The sequence below is a fragment of the Cricetulus griseus genome, chromosome 8, assembly GCF_003668045.3.
Source record: "Cricetulus griseus strain 17A/GY chromosome 8, alternate assembly CriGri-PICRH-1.0, whole genome shotgun sequence".
Taxonomy (NCBI): Eukaryota; Metazoa; Chordata; class Mammalia; order Rodentia; family Cricetidae; genus Cricetulus; species Cricetulus griseus.
In genome coordinates this window covers 42,812,268-42,838,086 of record NC_048601.1, presented here as the reverse complement: position 1 = coordinate 42,838,086, position 25,819 = coordinate 42,812,268, and the positions used below count along the sequence as shown (strand labels likewise).

Here is a 25,819-nt window from a genome sequence, read left to right as displayed (position 1 = left end):
AAACACAAAGTAGTTCACTCATAAACATGACACCAGCTGAGATGCTTGCCGACACTGCAAGCTCTCCTATCTGCAGGATACTGGGCTAGGTGGAAGCATCCTGAGAGGCACACTGTCAAAGCCCAGGGGTATGTGGTATATTTCATTCCCTATTCTTTGCCACCAGACCTTGCTTTTGTATCTGTCACTGGGCTCTAGGCTGAGTCAAGGAATCAGACAGTTTGAAATACTCAAGAAGCAGCAGGTGATGCAAGCAGGAAGGGGTCAACACTGTAAAATAAGCACACATGCCAAAACATGTCAAATAGAAAATAATAATTTATTTTAACTTCATTTTACTTGATGTTTGTAACTAATCATGATTCTGTGAACTTGCTTGGTTAAGTCTGTCCCTTCCAATCTACAAAGCAAAGGTCTACAACAATGAGCACTTAAAACTCCACAAACTGTCTCCATCCACAACTTCCCTGTACATGCAAATTCTTCCAACAGGCGGCAATATTCGCAAACATGCTTCAAGCGTCCGTAAAGCTGCAGGAAATTTTGCTTTCTGTTAAAACCTCGACACTCTTCTTGGGAACCTTAACCAGAAAAATATGAAAAATGGATATCTTGACTGGAAATGTTGCTAGTCTGTGTGTGTGTGTGTGTGTGAAATTGCCAACTAGACTTTGGCAGGTTGTGTTGCCAAACCACAACTGATATAAGATGTATGAATGGTGACTTGTATGAAACACATTTCAGCGAAGTGACATTACAAAATAGGGTCCCATTAAAAATACATACTGGCAGTTGCATTTTGTGTTTTAGGCAGAAAAAAAGCGTGTTTAACCTTCTTTTATATGAATATAGTTTAAACAAATTATTCTGTGAAAGTATGCTTAATAAAAGATCTTTTGGAAATTTAAACACTTTATGAAAAAGGTTAACAAGTAAAAAATTACCATTGCTATTTGAAAAAAAGCTGCTTGTTAATATTGCCTTCTAAGAGAGTAAGGGTGTAATTTTCCTCCACTGAAAACAGAGCCAGGACACCCAAAGTTGTAGGAGTGGCAAATTTAGACTATCAACATGATGGCCGGGCTTATATATATACAAAAACTTGCCGCATTGAACGAGGCAGGGATGTCTACACCAACGGTAGTGGTCTCTCGTCTATACACAGTGAGAGTTAAACAGTAGTCACCGACAGGAAGGAATTGTATACCCTAGTGCCGTCTGGCGATTTTGTGCCATGGGTTAAGAGTTCTTGGATGGTCATCCAATTGTCAAAGATCTTTTTGTTCCTCTTCTTCATCATCTTTTTGTGGCTCAGTTCCAGGATGTTCATCTCCTTCCTGTCGTCAGCCGCCTGCTGCTCCTTCAGACAATCCAGCCTGCTCTGCATCATAAACTCGCGCCTCCTTCTCTGCTCCTTGGCCTTCACCAGATGCTGTTTGCGCTCCTCCTTGCTCCAGTAGCGCCCCATCTTCATCTCACTCATGGCGTCGTCATCCGTGGTCAGGCCACTGCGTTCCTCGCGGATCTTGAGCGCACGCTCCCGCAGCAGCCGGTCACGCACCGGCCTTTTGGTAATGTAGCGTGTCCCGTCGCTGCGGATCTTCACTTTCCACTCCATCCGGGGTTCGGCCGAGTTAGAAGAGTTCAAGTCCTTGCACATGCTCACCAGGCTCATCTGGCTTTGCGCATACTCCACTGCCGACTTCTGCTGGATCAGGTGCATGTAGCTCTGGTAGTGCTGTGCGTGCGCTGGGATGTGCGCATGCTTGTACGGGGAGTGGTGGTATGAGGGCAGGTAGGCACTGCCCAGCTTTGGGCTGGCCGTGGGGCTCCTGCTGCCATCACTAACTCGGCGCTCTTTGCTCTCCAAGGCCTGGCTGGGGTCCAGCTCTTTGGCACTAGGGCTGTAGTTTGGGGTGCTTACTTCAGGATCCTCAGTGATGGCGAGCAGGTTCTTGGGGGATGGTCTGTATGCTTCGACGTTGGCCGTGGCCCCTTCGCTACTTCCCTCGGCCATCCTCCGTAGGGAGTTGTCTGGGGAGATCTCCAGGGTGAGTGGGGTACTCCGGCAGCTCTCCCCAGTGTTGTAGGCGCTCGAGCTATCCTTGTCTGACTTCTCGGGAAGCTCCGTGATGTCCGAGAGCTCATGGCGGCGCACGTCCACGCTGGTATTGTAGTTGCGGAAGCCACTGTGGTGCAGCATCCAGGACTCGCGGTACTGCTCCTTAAGCTGCTGCATCTTGTGCGCACGCACGATGCTCAGGCACTCCAGCTCGATGCTGCGCAGCTCCTCGTTGAGCAGCTCCAGCTCCTTGTCCACACTCTCAGGGTCACTCTTGCCAGCAGCGTCCAGTGGGCTGCTGGGGTAGTACAGGCTGTAGGGGCTGCTGCTCTGCACCTGACACTTGAGCTCCAGCAGCTCGCGGAAACGCTCACACTCGTCTACTGGGATGCCCAGGTAGTCCACATCAGTACAGTCCGCAGAGATGAAGGATTCATTGCTGAAAGGCAGGTCACCACTGCCTAGGGTGTCCTGGCTACAGGTCAGCTTCCTCTGGCCCGCCAGCGGGTTGGAGGACGCCGTGGCATCTTCACCATTGTTCTCCTGTTCCGAGCTCTCATCATTGCGGGTGCTCTCATCCGTCCGCCCCACACCGCTGTCTTTCTCGTGCTGGTTGGATAAGATGGTGGCTGTGTCGGTGGTTCCACCATCTTCCTCATGCTTCTTCTATATCAGAGAAAAATGACAAAAACAACCGGTTCATGGTGACAGAAGTCTGGGTGGGGTAGGGGGTGCAGGTACCCAGTGTGACTTCTATGTGTAGGACAGACGTTTTGGATTGAATTCTAATTCCCTAAGAAGGACCTGCAGCATTGGAGTGGCCTAGGGCCCAGGAAGTGGCCCAGCCCTAACTCTGTGCATCTGGGCAGGTCCCTAATTCTCATTTTTTCAATCTATAAAATGGGGAAGATAACATCAGTTATCCCAATAACTAACCAGTGAAGGAACCCATACATAGGAAGAATGCATAATCACTTCTAAGGGACTCAACTAGTGGGTGATTAGGACCCTGGCGGTGGCACAGGAGAGAGCCGCAGGGCTCTGAGCAGCTCAGGATAATCACAGAATTGCTTTTCTTTCAAGGCATGACTTAATTTTCTCTCATCTTAGTAAACACTGATGCATATGTTTTCCTGGTGAACAGCAGATCAGTGGTATCAATATCTCTGCTTTGGTTTTTCAACCACAAGTGCTTCATAATCTAGGCGAGGTGGTATATGCCTGTATTCCCGGCACCTGGGAGCTTGATTGCTGGGAGTTTGGAATTCACTATGTAACTATGTAGCGATGTCGAGGAAAGAGCTTGGTGAGGGGAACCTATCAGCTTGCCTTCTACTCATGCTCAGGCCACAAAGCTCTTAGGCAGGTGTTTTCTGATGGTCTTTACTGTCTCAGAGTTGCAGTGGTGTGGGGCTGGCCCAGGTTTTACCTGTTGGAGCACACTGGCTGTGAACTGCATGGCCTGATGATGCTGCTCCTCAAGCATGTCCATGTGTAAGTCATCCAGAAAGTCGTTTCTGTCATCATCCATCCAGCCCTCGTCCAGCTAGGAGAAGAATGGCCAACACACATGTGAGAAGCTTTATTGTCAGCTTGGACTTAGAATCACCATGGAGACCGATCGATGGCATAGAGTATTTCCAGAAAAAGTTAGCTGAAGCTGGAGGAGCCGCTCTGAATTTGGGCAGTGCTCATTGAACAAAAGAAATCCAGCTGACTTCCAGATTCATCTCTCTGCTTCATGACTGAACATGATGCAGAGAGTTGCCTCATACCCTGCTTGGCCTTCCCTACCATGCTGGACCATATCCTCAAACTGAGTCAAAATAAGCCCTTCCTTCTTGGAGTTGCTTTGGAGAGGTATTTTGTCATAGCAAGGAGAAAAGTAATTGATTTAGTATACCATAGAAGAGCTTTCTTTCAAGGAAGGAGACATTACATTTGGAAAGAATTGTAGGGCTCTCTCCAGGGGTCACCAAAATGCAGATCCTCTATGGCAGTGGTTCTCAACCTTTCTAATGCTGCAACCCTTTAATACAGTTCCGTACACTGTGGCAACCCCCAAACATAAAATTATCTAATTGCTACTGTCATGAATCATGACATGCGACTTCCAAAGGGGCTGTGATTCACAGGTTGAGAAGCCCTGTTCTATAGGCTGGAAAACTACCCCTTTCTCAGACTGAAGACCCCTCCCCAACCCTACACCAAACTGGTGAAGCCTCTAATAGCCCCCTCCCCTGCTCTGCTACTTTATATCCAGACTCACTGGTTAATGCCATTAGTTACTATTTGAAAGACTCAATTCCTTTCTTTTTGATTTCCCTGCAATGTGCTAATCAGTGGGACTTAGCTCCAGGCTGCAAGGGGCATCTGTAAATCCTGCGCTGATTCCTTCATTAGTCAAACTGTGATGGGGCCCAGCAAGGTGGTTAAACCTTTGAATGGATCCCAAATCACAGCAAGTTCTGTGACCATCCAGGTGGCAAGCACCTGTATGCTCAGCTGTGATACTCTGGCATTGTTCTGCAAGGTTTGGGAGTTCAGTTTTTACTATAGAAATCCACCCATTTAATTCATAGGACATTGGCTTACCTGGAGTTCCGGCCTTGCAATCAGCAATGAAAAGTTCTTATTTTCTTCACTGGTTAGAAGAGCCACAGCCTCTTCACGGTTCTGTACTTCTATCCCATTAATCTAAAAGCACAAGGACAGGTGGGGACAGGTAGAAAGGGACATGATTGGATGGAACAGAACTGCAGTCACCACCTCTCACAGTCATAACATGGAAATTCCATTTAGCTTTTAAAGAATGCTGATTTTAGGAAAGAAGGGCCTTGTTTAGCCGGAGGCAGCCATGATGTGGAGGACCAGGATGATCCAGAAAACCCTTGCTGCTCAGGACACATCTGAGCCCTGGAATCTGACATCATATTTGGGCAGAAGGATAAATAATAACTATAAGACAGACATTTCCAATTTATAACAGGGGAGAAAAGCAACAGGATGTATGCTGAGATCATGAGGGGTACAGAGAGGAGAAGGGAATGGGTGTATACACACTGACTACATGCACCTACTTTATCAGGCTAGATGGAGAGTCAAGTGGGAATGGCTCTTTCACCTTCACACTGACAATGCACTGGCAGGTTGTCTGCCTGCATGTCTCAGCAACTTTGAGTTCTGCAAATTTTAGTTCCTGGGCTGATATTCCTCCAGGATACCACAGCAGGTCCCACTGACCTGGAAATCGAGCCCTTCATCTGACTTTGCCACTTTATGTCAAAGAACCAAGAGGTGGCAAAGCAGAGACACTACTGGTTGTCGTTATCTTATTTGATTACACAGTGATTACAGGGAATGGTATGTCTGCACCCCAGGCAGGTCTTTCTCTGGGGCACCCCTTACAACTTCCATTTCCTGTTTCCATCTGTAATGGTTCAGAGAAAACTGTAGCAACAAAAGCATGTATGTTGAGGATTATGACCCTCAGGTGTGAAGGGCCTGGGTCTCTTTCCTAGGGAAACTCAGCTGCCAAGCTCTGGCTAAAAGCTGTAGAAATAGAATACAGTGTGGGGTAGGAAACCAAAATTGTACATAGTGGCATATGCAATGAGGAAAAGAAACTAGTAGACTAGAGACATGGAGCTAAAAATGATTAGAGGTAGAAAGCAAAGCCTGTGGGACACAATAAAGCAAGGCTCTGTGACCCTATAAATGACTATGGGCTGGATATGCATCGCAGAGGATAGAATGCTTGCTCAGCATGAATGAAGCCCTGCATCTCATCCTCAGCACCACGCTAAATCAGGTGTGCAAGAGGTGGAGGCAGGAGGATCAGAAGTTCAGGATCATCTTTAACATAGCGAGTTTGATACCAACCTGGTACATGAACACTCCCTTTCTATCCCCTGCCTCTCCCTCCAAAAAGATAATAGTTGAAAGAAAGAAGTAAGCAGTCTTATTTTGACTACTTGGAACAATAGGATTCAAGGTAGATGTCACCCTGTGAACTGAGTTTACAGGACAGGTAAACACTGAATTCCAAAATTTTACACTTCTGAGAGGTATTTGGTCAAAAATATGGGACATTTGGGTCTGGTTTCACTTCGCCCTTTGCATGTGATCGGCTAATTAGTCTCATTCACAAACCACACAGGGTTGGTCTCACAGCACAGCTGAATTCCTGATTCCTGTCCTTAACTTCTCCTGCATTTCCAACCTCAGGCTACTCCTAGAACTCACTTGTTTGCTGAATATATGCATCAGCGGTAAGGGAACCTACCTGGATGATGCGGTCTCCTTCACGGATGCGTCCATCCTTGGCTGCGATGCTGTTAGGGTCAATCTGAAACACACAGCAGACACATCAGCATGAACACAGGCACTTTCCAAAGGCCATCTTTAACATACTGTCACACTCATCCCTGACTTTCTGTGTTGCACAGATTTACACATGGGACTTAGCAGTGTGCACAGGGAGACATGGACTAATCTGTTCCATGCCCTTTCCAGCGCCTCTCAGAACCCTGCCTGGCAGTGCTGTGATGGAGGACTGGGCTCAGAGCTGCAGACCCAAGCTGGTGAAGTGGCAAAGGTGCCTTTTGTTGGACACAGAGTAATTAGAAACAAGTCAGTGAAATGGAGTAGGTGAGGGGGTACCCTCAGGTATGCTGTCTGGCAGTCCTACTTTGATGGTTTTACACCAAATCTTTGTTACTAAATTTTGGAAGATAGCTTTAAAAATGAAATGTAAAATGGGGGCAAGTGGGACTGAGGATGGCAGGGGTGCCCTAAAACATGCTGATGTGACATGCAAAGCTTGGTAGATGGTGCTTATCCAATGAGTTGACTGTGAAGTCTATAGCAGATAGGGCACTTGGCTCAGCCCATAGAGACAGATGTGATTTCTTTAGGAAATTGGGTTTCTGCAACTACAAGAAAGGAAGCAATGCATAGGAAAGTATTCATATCAAAATCAGTTTCTCTACTCTGTGTCTTCTAGAAAGATCACTGTATCTTTCATCTACGTACTTTGATAAGTCCACAATAAGTTGTGTTTGATGTATATGAAGTCAACTGTAGATACTATGAAAGGGAGGGGGACAGGCTTTAAAATATACAAGCCATTCTGTCTACCATTGCACTGGAGTTGGGAGATGTGAGGCTGCTCTGCTCTTCCCTCGGGGCTGAGCACGCAGACCATGTAAACGACTCCATTTTATGGTTGGTTTGCGGCTTCTCAAGGGTAATTTTGCCTTATGTGCCAACATTAGAACTTAACCTCTGCGTAAAGATGTGACTCCATGGAGTGTGATGAAGGGGGCATGTGTTCTTTATCTTTCCAAAGATACTCTTGAGGAACTAGGTCTAGGGGGTGTGAACAGATACAAAGAAAAGTAAAACCCTACCCTTTTTGGCTTTGAGAGGCTAATTTCCAAACCTTAGCTCCAGTACCTCACTTATATAGATCCCAATGTCGTCTTCATCATCAGTCCGGTAGCACACGGTGAGGCCCAGCTTGTCCTGGCTGTTCATCCTGTAGAGGCCCACTTCCTAGACAAAGAAAACCTTCTCTGTGAGACTCCAGCAGGCAAGGAGAGCTGGGAGCATGTCAAGTGCTCTGAAAATATTTGGTTTAAATGATGAACTGGATTTCTTTGCATTCAACTGTGTAGAGCCAGTTAACTTAGTGAACAAAAAGTGATTATGGACATGGGATCAATGCCCTGGGCATTTCTGACCTCTCAGTCAATATAAAGTCATTTTGAAAATAGTTATTTTATTGATCCTCCCCAAGAAAAATTACCCATATTTCAGTCAGCGTCAAGACCTCAGGGGTAGGGCTTTTAAAAAGCATTCTTTCAATGTCTGCCACAAACAATAATATTTCCACACCCCGAATGCTCCAGCCACTTTGGTACAAATGTTTCCAGCATGTTCGGTTAGATTATCTCACGCTGCGCGCCTTTAATATGCACAGGCGTAGAACTTGCAAACAGATTACGCATAAATTGATCCAAGTAACGTGATAGTGTGCAATTAATGCCTTCTGCAACAGCTGTGATATTTACAGTCGAAAATTAGCTCCAGCCACCGTTACTGCAAATTAAATAAGATAAAAAGCAAACTGAACCCAACACCGGGGACACAGGACGACAGGCAATGTTGTTGTTTGTGCCAATTACTCTGCACTTTGGAATGAAGTCAGAACTTTGAAAATCTTGGGGGGTTCTGGGAGGATACTTCAGTGTTTATAAGCCTCCTCACCTTGCCACTCAGTCTGCCAGTGACTTGTGTGGGGTTTGTGCAGCTGCAAGCTGTGGGTCAGTTTGAGGGACCGCCTGCTAATAAGTTACCCGGCCAACTCTTTGGTCTGATTTTTTTTTTTTTTTTTTTTTTTTACAGTTTTTGCTGGGTATCCAGGAGTGTGGGAAGGGCTCTGAGATGATGAGGTCTTCAGGCTACTCTGTCAGAGCCTCTTGCAAGTGGCATCTCTAGAGGCCCTTCCTGGGATGTGAGAAGGGAACAGCAGTCTTTGTGGAGACAGCTTTCCCTCATGAAGACAAAGTGCCAACACCACTGACACCTTCAAAGCAGAACAGGGGGTATAAAGCCCCTGGACCAGTGTGGTCAAAGCCTTGTAAATGGGGAAGAAAGAAGCAAGCTGGGGGTCAGTTTGGTGAATGTGGATATGGGGCTGGGCCAGAACAGGTGGCACTCCATAGGCCAGTATGAGGAGGTTGACTCTAGGTTTAGGTGGGCACCGCCCTGCTCCGATGGACTTTTCACTGGCTTATCTGTCTCATAGAAAGGGGTTATGAAAGCAGGTATATATGCAAACCCTGGTCTACCGTGATCCAGAAGCTCTATCACAGGCTTGTTGATTTGCCTCAGCCTTTATTTTCTCACTAGCACATGTGAGGTAGGGAGATGAGACGAGGCGCAAACAGTGCTCCCAGTACTGGACCTGACCCACAGTGAACAGCAGTTTGATAATTGTGTTTGGGTCGCAACAAGTAACCAGTGGTTACAACAAGCTGTTTGTGCAGAGCAGCCCTCCTTAATAAGATGCTGTTAGTTTATTTTCTGATCACTGATATGTTAATTAATTCAATGACTTCCTAATGATAGTTCTTAACAGTATGGTAAATTCTCACTAAATGAAACTCTTAATTTCTGATGCTTTGGTTGCATTAGATAGAAATTTCCTTCCTCGTCTGTAAGTATGCTAGTCAGGCTGGTTTTAAGGGGTGTATTTAATCATGAAGGTAATCTCCGGATCCTTTGGAATTACTAGTTTTTACCCCCAAAATACAAATGGCGCATCACTTCTAGGTTTCAAACCTCTCAGGCATCCTCATTGGGGTGTATTCTGACTGGGACTGTACCAAAGGGACAGTCTTTCTTGGACATTCCAGAGTGGACACTCTGAATCAGTAAGATTTCATCAGTAAGATTAGAAGCTCAGGTCTCCCTGAACAGGTGCAGATCAAATGCTGCCACTGAGCTTTGGGCTTTTACTTGCAGGATCCATGGTCCCAGAACAGGTTGGACAGAAAGCAGGATCATAGGGAAGACTGGAGGGAGACAAAGGAGAGAGATAACCAGTTGAAATTCCACCTCCAGCAAGATTCAGTGTGAGGGAACAGGCTAATCTGTGTGACTTCCAAGATGCTGCAGCCCTGGTGCACTTTATGCCAACACCCCTTTATGCTTTGTGGTCACAATAAAGAACTCACAGAAGGCAAGGGAAACATATAGAAACTTCTATGACACTTCCTGATAACCAAAGGTATGGCTGTTGAACTGAAGGTGATGTAGGCCAGCTCTCCTTATGGTGCACTAAATACTCCTGCATTGGTCAGTCGCAGACCAACAACAGTGAGGCAGTCACAGACCAACATCGAGGCAGCAAGCTTGTTCTTGGGATCTTTTATCACAGTCAGGCAAGACTCTGTGACACACGCTGAGTGGCATATGAGATCAGGAAGATGTTTGGAAATCATATCATAGAAAGGAACTGGGTAGTGTATTAGGGATTTCTTGGTAGGGAAAAAAAAAGGACTCATAAGAAAAGGGATTAGTAGGTCCTCTACTACATAGAAGAGGATTCGCCTCATCTATCCCGGCACCAAATATGTCAATATCAAGTCTTTGGCACATGATTTTAGTAATACCTACTCAGAAAAGCACCTCTTTACTTTTGGGCCAATGCTTTCATTGACAAAATTAGAGATGTATTAAGCTAAAAAGATTTTAGTTCACGTTATTGCTGGAACTCTCCTTAAAAAAAAAAAAAAAGGTTGTTATGGAGAAAAGAAAACACTGGAAGCTGACCTCTACACGAGTGCACATATACATACTCAGAAAATACCCTGAAAACATTTACAGTATTTTCATCAGAGTCCCTGATAATTAAATCAAGGACCACACATGCATGTGCACTCGAACACTTGGTGTGTAGCCATTAACTTGACTCTCAGTGAGAAAGTTGGGGTTGGCTACACCTTCCCTTGAAATGCAGCAACATTGCAAAGTTCTTGAGTTGAACTCTGACATGATGTGTTGACATGGAAGACCTCACATCTGACCTTCCGGGCTTGCTAATAATTAAAATACAATTGGGTTAAAAATATTGTCCTTAAATTACCTTTAGACTTTATGTATATGGTATATATGAAACATAAATGAGCGTTATGTGTAGCTCCCTAGCATCTTTACCTCCTTGTTTATGTACAGACATTTCAAAATCTAAACACTTTGTCCCAAGTATCTGGGATACAGAGTGCTCAACTTGAAATAGATGCTACATTAGCTGCTGTATCATAATTTGCATGGTAGAGAATAAGGTTCTTTTTACTATAGTTGATTCCAGTTAGGGGTACTTTTGGAACACATGGTCCCTTACAACAGCAGACTGAGGTAGAGACTAACTGTACTCAGCCTTTGAGCCTTGCTACCAATCCTCCTAGGACAGATTTTTATGGAGGCAGTCCCATTCTCAGTTTGGCTGGATCTCACTGAAAGGCCAAACTCTATTCTTTCACATGGATATGTGGGCCCCCTGGCTCCAGCATGAGACACAGATCATCAGCAAGGGGACGGGAGGAGAGGTACCTGCTCTAAATACTTGCCTTGATGTCAAAGTTCTCTCTTCTAAACCCACTTAAGTTGCCTGTGAAACAGAACTTTACAACTTGATCTTTTAAGTACAAGAATGGCAGCATCATTCTTGCTAAAGGATGGTACTGTGGGAGCAATTTTACATCTTGTTCTAAAAGAATTGTGGTAGTGGCAGAGCCAGTGCTGGCAACATATATGGCAAGCAATAAACAAGAGAACCTGGGATTTAGGAATATGCTTGGCATTGGTGTTAAATATCATGGCTTGGGCTATAATAGTTCCTCGCTTTATCTGGTCATTCTTAGAAACTCCAGACAAAAGCAGTTTAACCTCAATCACTGTTTCTCCATGATGGATCTCCTTCCTAAAGAAGTGGCTATGGCTTAGCTAGAGTGACCTTAACAGATTTTTGATGATCTTGAGGAAAAGAAATATGAGATTCCCACTATCATTGGATCGTGTTTTATCTTGACTTGATGATGACAGAAAGACATTCATAGCTAAATAATGAATTATACAATGCCAGCAGCATCCAGCCTTGCCATGGAGGCATGGTATCTTCTTGATAAAATTGAATGAGCTTGAGATTTTAAGGCAAAAGAAAGATCTAATGAAAATATAAGCTTGGCTTGGCTTCCAAGAAACGTGCTGAGTTCTCTTGGACAAAGTTTTCAGCCACTTTATTCTTCTTAAATGAGACTCAGTGAAAGTGAAAACTCCTCAAAGTTACTGGGAAATTGGTCAATTTTCAACATTTATTTCTGCTTCTGAGGCAGCCTAGCCTCATTGGGCTCATAGCTGAAGGCACAGCGGGTATCAGTACATAGCTGTTGTGATGATGGAGATAGGATTTCAAAGACGACCATTAATCAAACAGGTATGAATAATGCATCAGCATTAGCTGGATTACCCCAGCCCCATCCCTGGTATCCTGTTGCATACTAGTCTAGATGGACTATTTGATAAAAATGAGTGGCTGAGTCTGACATTTCAGATGAAGCTTACATGGTATTCCAATTAATGGTATTAAGAGGGCTGTACCACCCTCACGATTCAAGGTCTTTGTTTCAGCCTCATCGAATTAAATGTAAGACACCCTAAACCCTAAACTCAAATGGTTTATTCCCCTCTGAGAAGGCCAGTCGCTTCTTCAAAATTCCTCACTTTACTGGACCGGGATGGCTGCCAGTTTTCCAAAATGTTTCTATATGGATTTATGGTATTTCATGGGCTGCAGTGATGTCTCTAACAAGATCACAGTTTTACTTAAGACCTCACATCAAAATATTTATTTCTCCCTTCAATGAATATTCAAGTGCCAAAATACTGGATATAGTCTATTTCAGACACCATCTGGGAGTGAGCAACAGAAGAACCCACTCTCTCACGGAGCTTGTACTCTGGCGGGGTCATCAGAAAAGATGCAGATGATGGTGCTGTTGGACTGTAGTATAATCCAGAAAACTTCTCTCAGGGGTGTGATTCTAGGCAAGACTAAACTCTGATACATCAAGGTCCCCATTTGGCCACACATACAAAGCATCGTGAAGATCTTTGTGATACTTGGAAAGTCAAGAGGAGGCCAACTCAGCCAGAACAGGGATGCCAGATTCCCTAAATGAGTGTTCACCTTTTTCTGCTTTAACAAGGAATTTCTAGATTGGTTACAGTCTCTCAGGGTACCTCCAGGACCATCCCAATTCCTGTCTGTTATTCTGAGAAATCAGAATCACTCAGACATCCCCCCCCAGGCCCCACCACATCAAAACTGTAGCTGACCTTTCCTTCCTGGTCTCATAAGGACATCATGAAAACAATGCAGGTGACAGCAGCTTACCAGGCTGGGTAGGACGCCATTGCGGAATCACAGGGGAAATTAAAACAATAGAGTATGGAAAAAAGGGCTTCATCAGACATCTATTTTTCTTTTTTAATTGCCTGCAGGAAGACCTGGAGCAGGTGTTCAGTACCTGAAAATTCAGGGGTAATTATTCAGCTGCTCAGCTCTGGGGTATACTTGGGAATAAGCCCTTTAACGCTAAGCAATTTCACAATAACAGGGATTTGACACTTAGCTAAATATGATCATTTTGTGTACTTTAAAAGAAAGAACATCTGTTTTCCCCTCTGCATTGGCTTTGATAACCTCCCAACACACTTGTATATATTTTTCTCACACGTAACAGCCATGGATCGGTTGTTCTTTTATCTCATTCAACTTGGGTGATGAGCATTACATTGAGAATGTGCTTTCTACTTGAAGATGAACCTGATCTCTCCAGATGAAATCAGATCCAGCATCTGGAACAAGACAGGTGGTGGCCTAGCAGAGACTCTGCCATCAGGTCTAAGAAATCCTATGGGGAGCAGAGATGGTGTTTGTGTATCTTTCTAAAAGCTAGGTCTGTTGTAGTCAATTCAGATCTTAGCAGGGAGTTGTTCATTGGTCCTATTAAACTGACAAGTAAACTTGTCTTGGTATACCCTTTACAGATGCACCCTGGCCGCAGACTAGAGGTCCAGCCATGGTTCTCTAATGGAGATTCCCTACAAAGAACCTCAGCAAGACTCTGAATATTTCTCTTATGCTGCTATAAGAGAACACCTGGGGCTAGGAACTTTATTCAGAACAGGTCTTTTTCTTATACCTCATGGTTTAGGAGGCACAAAAGCATGCTGCTGGCATCTGCTCGGCTCTACCACACCATAGCAGAGGGCACCATGGCAGAATCATGTTTGAGAGGGAGAGGACACATGACAGAGTCTGTAGCAAGAGTCTTAGTCTACTGGGTGGTTCTACTTTGTAACAATGCATCCCATGAGGCTGTATTTAATCTCTTTAAAGGCAAAGACCCCATGACCTTATTACCACCTACCAGGCCCAGCCCCTTAAAGATTTGCTGGTTCTTCATATGGTCAATCTGGAGACCAAGCCTCCAGCACATAGAATCCCTATCTAACCCTGGCCTTGTGGCTTTCCCTTCACTGCGGCTATCACTTTCCTTAAAGTGAAAGGTGCACTAAAGTGAGAGTGCTTAAGTGATGAGACCTACCATGAGCAAAAGACCACAGGTGAAACAGCCTTCTCACTTGCTGTAGACCTGCATGCAGAACATAGTGGTCACCACCAACTCAGAGAAACTACAGATGGGCATGTTCATTCGCTGGCTTTTCAGGAAATGCTAAGCTAATGTTCAAGGGTCCTGATGGTCTATAGGCTCCTTCAGCCAAGTTAGAATGATCACTTCCTGACCATGTATTTCTAAGTGGCAAATGGTAGACTAAATATAACAAGATGCTCAGAAAAACCCAAGAAGAGACTTCAAAATGAGCCCAATGGAAAACTCTCCTAGCATCAAAATACCAAGCTAGCTGGACTCCAAGAGCTAGCCAGATTGCTTAGCTGGTAAAGGTGCTTGTTGTGCAAGCCTATAGACCTGAATTTTAGCCTCCAACAATATCAAGGTGAAGGAGAGAAGTGATTCCATGGAGTTCTCCTCTGGCATCTACATGTATGGTGTGGTACATGTGAATTATATATATTACACACACACACAGATAATAGATAAGAATTAAAGAAAGCACAGACTGATAAATACATGCATGCTAGTTTTGCTGAATATTCCAATGATGGGGACTCTCTGTCTCTGTCCCCTTTCCCCTTGGAAAGAGTCTCTTTGCCCTGTCACATGTCTTGGGGATGGGCTCGTCCATTTCTAGCCTGTGATAACTTTACTGTGTAGGACAATATGGATGACGTCAGTGACTTGGCAGCACATGCTGGTGCTACAGTGAATGACATCCCAGAACCCACACCTTGTTGGTGTGACTTGTGAGAAAAAGGAGCTGTGGGAGCTTGGGCTTAGTTACCTCAACCCATGATCATAACCTTTCTGTGTGGACTATGGATTGAGACACATGAGGACCTTATGAAATTGCGGACTTTCTTGTAGTTTTGGGTCCAAGACTCTTTAAAACCAAGAGGAAGCAGGGCTGCTGGTCCTTGGATCACACTCTGAATAATGAGTTTCTAGGGCACTCAAGAGTCTGTCAGGTTATTGATGTTGAGAAAGATGCATATTTTAGGTAGAAAGTCAGTCTTGGACAGGTTCACACTTGATATTTACCCAGTCTTCTGAGAAAAGACAGCCAGCCAAAGTGAGTGTTGGCTCCCAGTCCTCAGAAGGCACCGATGGTAAACACAAGGGTTTAATAACATTGTCTTTCTTATATTTATTTGGTGCACTGAATTATATCAACTCTTTTCTGTGACAGTTGATGTTGACTTTCTGCTTGAGGCAGTGGTATAGGAACTACCTTAGTTTAACTGAATTGAAGAGGAATTAAAAGCAAATTATAGTTCTGGTGATAACTAGCAATGGGCAAATGTCATAAGGGAGAGGGGTTCAAATTGGACAGGCACTGTCATGTCTCAGTGAACTGTGAATATGAAGCCAGGTGCAAGATCTTATAGGAAAGACTGTTTCCAGGGAGAGCCTATTGCTCTCAAAGGGACAAAGGAACCTACTGGCATGAAGCTAACTTTAACTAAATACCCCAAGCCACAGTGTTTATGCTACTTCATAAATCTAGCTTCTGAGATACTTAGCAGCCTGAAGAAGACTACTTCTTCCTCTTATAATGACCATCACACATCAGTGTCATTCCATGGAAAATGGCCTCTTCTGGGAGGCCACTGTACCTTCTATGGTATCTAGAAAACTCGAGACTGAAGAGTAAATGTTAACAGATCCACTGTTCACTAGAGGTCTGCCCTCTTCTTTCCTGGCATATTTATCACGCTAACCCAACACTCAAAGTCTTAATATCCTCTATGAAATCTGCTTAGTTTTGTCCAGCTTGGCATTCCCTTAAAGCATTTGATCACTGAGCCCTCTTTTGGAAGAGGATATATTCAAGTGTCCTGAAAGAGCCATTGGCTGCTTTAAGTTATAAAATGCCAACTCATGTTTTTAGGGTCAAATACTAAGATGTGTCCATACCTAGCTGTCAGTGAGCCGTCTTTTTGTTTTGGCTGATTCTACACTTTTATTGATCCTCACCCTGTTCTGCAGTGAGAATCAGGTAGCTCTCAAGGATGTAAGAAGGATACCGTTGTTCTAGGCTATCAAGCTGCTTCTACTGTGAAACAAGCCACTGCTGCTAAACAGTATGTGTTCTTCAGCAGGGCAGCCTAGATTACACAGCAGTAGGCCAGGAGAATAGATCAAATGTAAATGAATGGGTTTCCTCTGGCTGACTTTCACATGAGGCCAAAGGGCTTACCTCACAGTATCACCTGCTATCTTGACCCTGCTCTCCAAAATTAATTTTCATATAAGCTCTGAATTTAAAAAAAAAACACATTGAAATTTGACACAATGCTTTCCCCAAAGTGTAAAGAACCACATGACAGAATTTAAAGTGAGATACGGAACTCAGTTGGGTATTTGGTATCTGATAAGTATTTTAAAACTCAGCGTAGAACAATGTGACATTGTAGGACATCTAGACTCTTTGGCCACTATAATACCTGGGGAAAGCTGTGGATTTTTGTGACACTGTCAAGAGTACTTTAGGAAATGTAAAGTAATAGCATCTGGGAGCAGCTCCTTTTTTTATTGGGAGTTGGCTACATTAAGTCATCCTATTTATCACCCTATTGTTGAGGATTGTCCTTGAGTAAAAAATGGGGATTCAACAACCATGGCTTGATAACTTGATAAGCCTAAGGGTGTAGTAGTGGCAGGAATACCTTGGCTGTAACCAACACCTCTTTAATTGAACTTAATGCTCATTCAACAAAAGGGAAATTATGCCCAGCACTGGAAACCAAGCTAACTACTCAGTGCTAGTAGAGTCACAGATCTTTGAGGAGAACCTGTTATTGCCATGTTACTCAATCAGCCCAATCCTTCACTCTATTCTAAATATTTGTCCTTATACCCACAGATAAGTGTAGTCTTTACTCCTAATCAGGGAAACTGCTCTTTGCAACAGACAGAGCCTGTTACAGAAAAACATAACTAATGGAAATGCAGAGTTGTATAGCCTAGTCCCAATGGATGCATTTACAATACAATTCCTACACCTAACACTAAAGGATTATTGTGGAAAGTGGGATGGAAAGATTGTGGGAGTTTGCTGTGAGACTGAGTTTCCTAGCAATTTCAGAAGCTTAACCCATACTGTCTCACCAATATGACTGCTAGAAAATGAACTTAACAAGGGCAATGACAAAAGACATGATAAGGTGGATGAAGGAAAGAACACAAGGCCTCAACCCTACATATCAACCACAGGCAAGTAAGGAATGCAGAGAATTGGAGAAACAGCCTTCCCCAGTAGAGAACATGCTGGTTGGTTATTTAATACCAATGGTTAGACACATATAGAAGTAACATTATACAAATCAAGCAGGCTGTATTTATGTATTTAGGAGCACACACACACACACACACACACACACACACACACACACACACACACACACACCATGTAACAACAATTAATGAAAAAGGGGCCATTTGAAAGAGAGTAAGAAGTAGGAAAGGGAAGATGATATGATTATATTATAACCTCAAAAAATAAAAGAAATGTAAAAAATGGTGGTCATGTGAACAATAGCAAGGCAAGGAGGATTACAAAACTTCCAGTGTGTGTATGTACATGTGGGGCCATATATATAACATGCCTTCTGTTGTTTTCCACTTTATATTTTGAGAAAGTTTCTTTGCTGAACCCTGAGCTCTCTGATCCAGCTAAGCTGCCTGAGCAGTGAGCCTCCAGGATCCACATGTCCCTGTTCCTTCCAGTTTTGGGTCTACAGACACATGCCACCATACCTGGTCTTTCTGTAGGTGCTAGGGATCCAAACTCAAGTACCCACACTTATACAGCAAGCACTTTACCATTGAGCCATCTTCCCAGCTCCTAGGACCTCCTTTTGACAGTCTGCATTGGAGCTCTGACTATTAGACTCAGTCGTGAGTTAATGGAAGGAGGAAGAAGCTAAGCTGTGCCTTTCAAGGAGGTGGGATTACTAAGAGGTTCAAATTTTGATAATTTGATTATCACCCATAAACCACATTTGTGCATGTAGAGAACTCTAGCATTTTATGAGCCCAATGGAGACTCCCTAAGAACAAGAAGCAGTGGTTCCTACCTCTAGCTCCAACTCTTCTCTATCCATGTCCTGATGGATGTCCCCCATGTAGTCATTCGGATCATAGTATTCATGGGACGAAGGGTGCCTGCAGAGAGACAGAAGGTTGTCAAGACCCTGATTCTTGGATAATTAACTGTTTTCTTTTCCCCATCCATGGTCAGTGAAGAATCCCTTCCAGATTCCTTTCCCATTGGATGTAGCTCTTGACACCTCCATCCCAGTGTTTTTACCTCTGTGCTAATTTGAAACCATATGTAAACTCACACAGACAGGAACATATTTCTGGGGAGAGTCTGTTGCCTCCATCAGATCCTCAAAAGTACTAGACACTCAAAACAAAAGAACCACAGAACCCATTACTTTGGAGAAGCTTAACTTCCTCTGGAAAGAGTGAAAGTAGCAGGTTAAGGATGGTATAGACCTTGTTTCCAGAGTCTCCCCACCTGAGGCCACCTTCATGGATTCATCCTGAGTACATGCAGCTGGTCTCTAGGCAGAAGCCAGGTCTATGTTCATTGCCACTGTGTCTCAAATGTGAGCAACATTCAGATGCGTGCTTGTCTCTGTGACTGATTTCAAATGCCATGATGGAAACTGCTAAGCCATTTGCTGGGATAATTTTGTTTTGTATTGGTCCCCCAGTGAGAAATGTATTTGCCAAACAGCTGTGTGCATATGTGTGTGATGTACACCTCCTTGTAGACGTCAGTACTCAAGGGTACCTGTGTAAGTATGTGTATACATTCCTTATCCTATTTGAAAGCCAAGAACACTCTTTTTTTTTCTTTTTTAGGACAACCCATTGTAAAACACATTTGAGCCTGGCATCTCCTAGAAGTGGAGGAGACGGAACCTCCAGGAACAGTAGCAATGGGAATTAAAACACATTTGGCCAGTGGCTCTGGAGGAGCTTTGAGTTGCACACCAGATGCAGATAAAAAGCTCCTGCCTCCAATTGCCCTTGGCTGGAGACCCAAAGCTACACATTTTTACAGGTCAGGTAGCAATTAAGGGGCCTCTGGCAGTCCCTCCCAGCCACTTAGTTTTGAAACAATAGATCAGACACGGATGGAAGGGCAGGCCTTCTGTTTCCAGACCAATCAGGCAAATATACACTGCCTGCACTTAAGGGGCTTTTAGACCTGAAGATCCTGTTGGAAGTTCTGGGCTTTCAGTCATCAACCTAATACCCCCTCCCTGCTCAACCCCAACATGCAGTCTTGCTGCGGCCTGACCTCTGGACTTTGTGACATTTCTCAAGTTCCCTCAAGGGGATAAGTCATGTCATGTTAGTTAGACTTAAGAGGAAATTAGGGGTTTGGCTTCTAAAAAGCCTGTCACTCTGACAGTTCACCATCTGAGAGTCACACATGGCCTTCAGGGCTCATCAATAACACAGCAGGTCTGGTTTGTAGTGTCGAGTAACTAGTTTTAAGGTCATGTTCTGGTAAAGGGCCAGATGCTTCCCAGGCTCAGCTGGGACACCTCAGTATCATGGCTGAGAGGTGAGATCGGGTAACCCCACCTTCCCACCAGCGCTGCTGCCTTATGCTGAGCAGATCCTTAGTCTACAGCACCGGTCTCTACAGGTAAACAAGGGAGTATGATCAGGTCCTCCGTCTACAACACCAGTCTCTACAGCAGTGGTTCTTAACCTGTGAGTTGTGACCTCTTTGGGGTCACATATCAGATATCTTGCAATCAGATATTTTTGTTTTTTAATTTTTTTGGCTTTTCGAGACAGGGTTTCTCTATGTAGCTTTGGAGCCTATCCTGGCACTCACTCTGGAGACCAGGCTGGCCTGGAACTCTCAGAGATCTGTCTGCCTCTGCCTCCTGAGTGCTGGGATTAAAGGCGTGCACCCACCAATGCCCGGCTGCAATCAGACATTTATATTATGAATTATAACAGTAGAAAAATTACAGTTATGAAATAATTTTATGGTTGGGGGTCACCGCAACATGAGGAACTGTATTAAACTGTATCACAGCATTAGGAAGGTTGAGAACCACTGCTCTGTAGATAAATAAGGGAGCACTAAGCAGGTCCTCAGTCTAGAGTGTCCATTCTCTGTAGTTAATTAAGGGAGCACTGAGCAAGTACTCAGTCTACGGTACCCTGTCTCTATAGGCAAATAAGGGAGGTGACAGTTCTTTGCAAGCTTGCATACTGTGTGAATGGTGAGTGTTACATGAAGGTCCTGTCTTCTCCCTTTTCATGCTGTCAGCTGCACCAGAATTCACTCTTGTCAACAGGGGAATTAGTCCCGGTTGTAGATGACAGCTAACCACTAAACCCATGAAATGAAAGGCAAGCCTTTGTCTGGGATTTGACAGAACCACAGGAGATGTGTGAGTACTCCAGCTACTGGATGACTAATAGAAATCCAACAGGTATGGCTCAGAGTTTTCTCTGCAAGAGCAGGAAATGCCTTTGAAATAATGCATACAGGTAATTACCTGAACCCAGATGGAGCGGAGATGGGAAAAGACAGGGGTACCTTGTGTCAGCTATAGAACCTGTACCCTCAGATTACATACATAGTTACATCGGAAAAAACTAAATTTAGCTGGGCATATTTAAGCCAGTGATATTGGTAGCTTTCTCACTATTGACTTGTTCCTGAATTTAGCTGGGCATATTTAAGCCAGTGATATTGGTAGCTTTCTCACTATTGACTTGTTCCTGAATTAACAGTCATTGCCACCACTTAATCGAAGGCTTATCAGATGACTGGGCACACATTACTTTCATTTAATCCTTCAAACAATCCCTATGAGACAGGTATGACTTGCATCTGTATCTTAATACAGCACTGAAAAAATTAGGCTGAGGTTAATAAAGTAAAATGACTCCGCTCCACAATAGAAATTAGTTTGGGCATCATGTCTGTGTGACTTGAAGTCTCTGAACTGCTTCATGCTTTCTGTAGAAGGTAGAGTTATGAAGAAAGACACTACTAAGGTCTATTTGATCGCAGCTCCTGTGCAATTGGTACATGACAGTAATTATTTATATGGGGAAGGTCTGGGTTTAGTGCATGGATGCAGGTTTGAAATGAGACCCAAGGAAGCAGAGTGCATAACCTCCAGGGCACTTTCTATACTCAACAGCTTACTTTGTTGTCTATTTAAAATGAATATCAGCATTCCCTCCAGTGGTAACTAGAAAATCTTCAAATTACCCATCGCAGTGATTAAATTTTATTCCGACACAACTTTTACAACAGTTGTAAGTAATTTTGCTCTTAGAATATAATTTGAATAACTCTGCTCCAGGGTTATAATAAAGTCATTAATATGTCAGAGCAGTTTTGAGCAGGACTCGATTTATTGCCTCTATAAACAATAAAGTTAAACACAGGCAACTTGGAGGAAAATTATAAGATGCATTCATTTCTTTCTCCCCATGGAAAGGAAGAAGCCAATTTTCCCAGAGTCCTTTGCCATATGTAGCAAATCATGGTCAGGACACTTACTCTTCAGGCAGCAGATAGGGATCCAGCACAGGTGGGCTGGGAGAAGACATCTTTGTCAGGGCCATGATGTGCTCGAAGGTGATGTCGGTTTGGGTGCCTGTGTCTACCAGCTGTGACTCGGAGGCAGGCGTGAACATTTTTGTTCGAGGTGTCCTCCTCAATACCTGTACCACGATGGGCTCCTTGGCTGTCTTGAAAGCTTCCACAGCCTGGTCATGAGTTGCTCGGGATAAGTCTTTGCCGTTGACCTATCAAGACATAATTAGAATAGAAGGATTATCATAAAGCAGAAACTGGGAGATCTGTTAGTGTCTTGAGGGCTTCTAGGAATGAACAGCCAAGTGGAAGGAGAATATTGGGGGTGTCAGAGAACCTCAATTCTCTCCAAAGAGTGGAGGTGTACAGATTTAGCATTAAATAATAAAGCCACAGCAAAGATGCCTTGGCCTCCAACCAGAATGTCTTTAATGCAGTTTCATCGTCTGCTAATCTTCCCCATGCAAGAAAAGAGTAGCCTTGGGCTCCAAGACTTTACCAAGGAATGATAACTAACTAGAAATTAATTACATTGTTTTGTTTTCATGGTGTGTAGTCTTTACAGTTTGTGTCATGTCTTCATTTTTCTTAAAAAGTCCACAGCAAATACCAGATAAAGGCTATAGGTAGATAAACTATAAATGAAGAGAGAGGTCCAATGACTAAATAATAGCTAGCTGAAATTTCAGTTACTCCATTTTTCAATTTGCACAGCATGTGGCTACTCCCATAGCCCCAATGTTTCTGTTTACAGAATGCTATTCAGAAATAAAAGGAGCTTGGGATAAAGATAACCTTTATTAGAAAAACACCAGCCAAACAAAAGCCAAAGCGTGCCAGGGGCAGCAAGGCAGGCAAGCCAGAGAGAAGGGGCTCCCATGTGCCTTGCAGCCCCTTAAAACCCTATCGTGTGTCATCCTGACCTCATCTTGACCACGCTCTGACAGGCGTGGTCAGGCACACCTGTAGCCAGCTTCTAGCAGGCATAGCTTACACTGTCCCCTACAGAATGCCTAATATCAACTCATTGTTCTAGGGAGCTGAAAGGGTAAAGTTATGTTTACCTTCTCTTCTCTCTCTGCTATAGCCCCCAGGATGCCACATGTGAAACCATGGGCAATTCTTAGGTGAGTTAAGACACAGGGTTGATGGCTTTCCCAATGGTATTATCAATACTAACTCCACACAGCTAACACAAAAAGAAACCTTGAGAGACCCTGTCTCAAGGGAAAAAGTGACAGAACAACACGGCTGATGTCCTTCTCTGGCTGGAGCACACTCCTCCTGGGATACACCCTGACATATACTAATTTTGAATGGGGTCTGTGCACTATATAGTTACATATGAACACTAGACCATTTACCAGAGGGAGTGAACATGGGGTTTTCTTAACACAGCAATGCTGTAGTTTATAAAGGAATGAAGTGAGAGAGGAAAAAGAAATTCACAGCTAAGAGGAGTAGGAAGAGGGGACTTAGAATGCGAGAGTCTCCCGGTTGTGTTTAGAAGGAATTCTATTTTTATTTTTATATGACTTTTTAATCATTTTTTGAGGCACTCATATTTACATATCCATCCCCCCATTCCCTTGCCCTCCCATGTTCCCCCTCAACCCCCAACTCCTCCCCAGGGATAGTGAGGCCATCCACAGGGGACCTTCAAAGTCTGTCATATCATTTGGGGGAGGGCCTAGGCCCTCCTTGCTGTATCTGGGCTGCAATAGTATCCCTCCATAGGGAATGGGCTCCCAAAGTCCATTTGTGCTCTAGGGGTAAACACTGGCTCCTCTGTTAGAGATCCCATAGACTGTCTTGGGAACAAGAAGCTGATCTCTCTCTCTCTCTCTCTCTCTCTCTCTCTCTCTCTCTCTCTCTCTCTCAGCAGGCAGAAAGGCCAGCCAGTCTTCCCTTCCTCTGTGCTTCTTCTGCTGAGGGAATTCACACTGGTCTCCTTTCCTTCCCATCTGATCAGGGGTCTTGCCATCACAGAGGGACCTGAGCTGTGTGTTCTGACTGACTAGCTTTAGCCCACCATAGTGGCTTTGTATCTTCTGTCTAATGATGGAGAGGCCTGAGGCTGAGAGGAGAAATCTGCTAGGTGTGAAATAGGGACGGCCCTTCTGCTTGTGGTGGCCTCCTAGGACCATGTGGAGAACTAACTGGTGAAGCCAACTTAATAATATATGGACCATGATGGAGAAGAAAAAATGGGGGACAATTATCTTTTCTGGTGATACATTCCATATATGTTAAGCTATTTGATTTGGACTTTAAATTTCTGTAGCCCAAAACAATGTAACAGGTGTAATATGCATGGTCATACTGTAAAAGTAGATGTATCCATTTTTCCAGTGTTTTCTTAGAATGGTATTCTATCTATGTAGAAAGCATTTGTGGACATGGGTCCCTGGGGGCTGTATCAGCTTATTTCTATAGGACAAAGGTGAAAAGGCTTTACTTACATAAATTCCATAAACCTGTGCTAGAACCACCACATGAACATTTTCAGGACAACCAAAAAGGGATGCATGAAGGACCTGTGCAGATCAGTCTAAACTAAGAGCTCAATGATTAAAAGACCATTGGCTGGGGGTTGGGGTCTTCTGAATTTAACTGTGGAGTACCCATAACATCTCTTCTACTCAGCTGTAGAGAAAGAGAGTGGTCTAGCACTGTGTCTGAAAAGTGAATGTCCTTCCACGAAACATGAGAATGTCACTACTGCTAAAGGCTGGCTTTCGCTGAAAGGGATTTCTGACACCTGTGCCTAAGCGTGCAGTAGTCTAGTGCCATGTGTTTTCTCACCAAACACAGTTCAAGTTCATGACTGCAAAAGCCCAGTGACTTCTTCTCTAGGGATTGGGTGACCAGAGATATAACTGTGGGGTTGGGCCATAGGTGGGATCCTGGCTGAAAGTTTGGGGTCGATTTCCTTTTTGGAGGAAGATTTAGTTACAATGTGATGCTTCTTTGGATTATTATGAAGTTTAAGATAATATACATAATAGTGTAACATGCTAATGTAAAAATGTATCAACATATCAGCACTGAAGGGCAACCAATACCACAATAGTCCCTTTCCCAGGAGAAAATGATCCACAAACCACATTCATCAGGCTCCAGCCTGGTGAGGTTGCCTCAAGGGGGATTTGTTTACTGAAAGGCTTCCAGCTTCCTGCCCATCTTGTGTTCCTAAACTAACAATATATGCAGAAATCTTTTCAAGCTTCAGCTTGGGATTCTCAGGGGTGAGGAGTGGGGGCTGCAACAGATAAATTTCAGAGGACTTGACCCCTGCCACACAAGCTTCTTGACAAGGTATTTTCAGGATCATTACATTCCTTTAAAAGACGATGAGACAAGGCGGGAGTTTACTATCCTAGACGATTCATTTTTGCAGCCAAATTTGTTTTGAATTACCTCGTGCACATAACACTTATTACATTGCCATCCTGCAATCACATCACTGAGAGACTTAGCGAGGTGATGACTCTGGTGCATGCTGGCAGCCAACCGAGAATGACAACCTTTATTCCCAGGATTAGCATGGCATCTACATTACACACAACGGTGGTGCTGATGATGGCTGCGATTAGGGGTGGGACGCACACCCAGTGACGTTTGGCCCAGTCAAATTAAATATCATTAACTCGCCCAATTGAGCAGATTGCCTTTAAAACACTTTATGCAGCTTTAAAACCAAGTAAATGGAATGTTTTGGAACAAGAAATGCTGATTGCAAAGTTTATCTTTATTATAAATTAAATGCCTAAGTTACCCACCTAAGGCTCTGATTGGTTCTCCCACCCTCACACCCCCAGGGAATGAGGTACAATTATGGAAAAATCCAATCACTATGTCTCGTCGGGGCAAACAGCACCACTGAAAATATGACATGACACTAAGGAACCTTAAAGAGGTCCTTTAGCAGAAGGTCTTCTGTGACAA

At 44.0% G+C, this 25,819-nt stretch overlaps 1 protein-coding gene across 3 annotated transcripts in view; it reads right to left on the bottom strand.

Annotated features, from left to right (window-relative positions):
* Nucleotides 1-300: 300 nt before the first annotated feature.
* Pdzrn3 (PDZ domain containing ring finger 3) overlaps nucleotides 301-25,819 on the bottom strand; it is a 529,880-nt gene continuing 504,361 nt past the window's right edge. For all 3 annotated transcript variants that reach the window (XM_035448804.1, XM_027428980.2, XM_027428979.2), the window contains 7 exons: nucleotides 21,836-22,083; nucleotides 18,354-18,441; nucleotides 7,520-7,618; nucleotides 6,348-6,410; nucleotides 4,658-4,759; nucleotides 3,492-3,608; nucleotides 301-2,728 (listed from right to left, as the gene is read on the bottom strand). In XM_035448804.1, the coding sequence (XP_035304695.1) occupies nucleotides 1,172-2,728; nucleotides 3,492-3,608; nucleotides 4,658-4,759; nucleotides 6,348-6,410; nucleotides 7,520-7,618; nucleotides 18,354-18,441; nucleotides 21,836-22,083 (2,274 nt within the window). In that variant the 3' untranslated portion in view covers nucleotides 301-1,171. The remainder of the gene's footprint in view (nucleotides 2,729-3,491; nucleotides 3,609-4,657; nucleotides 4,760-6,347; nucleotides 6,411-7,519; nucleotides 7,619-18,353; nucleotides 18,442-21,835; nucleotides 22,084-25,819) is intronic.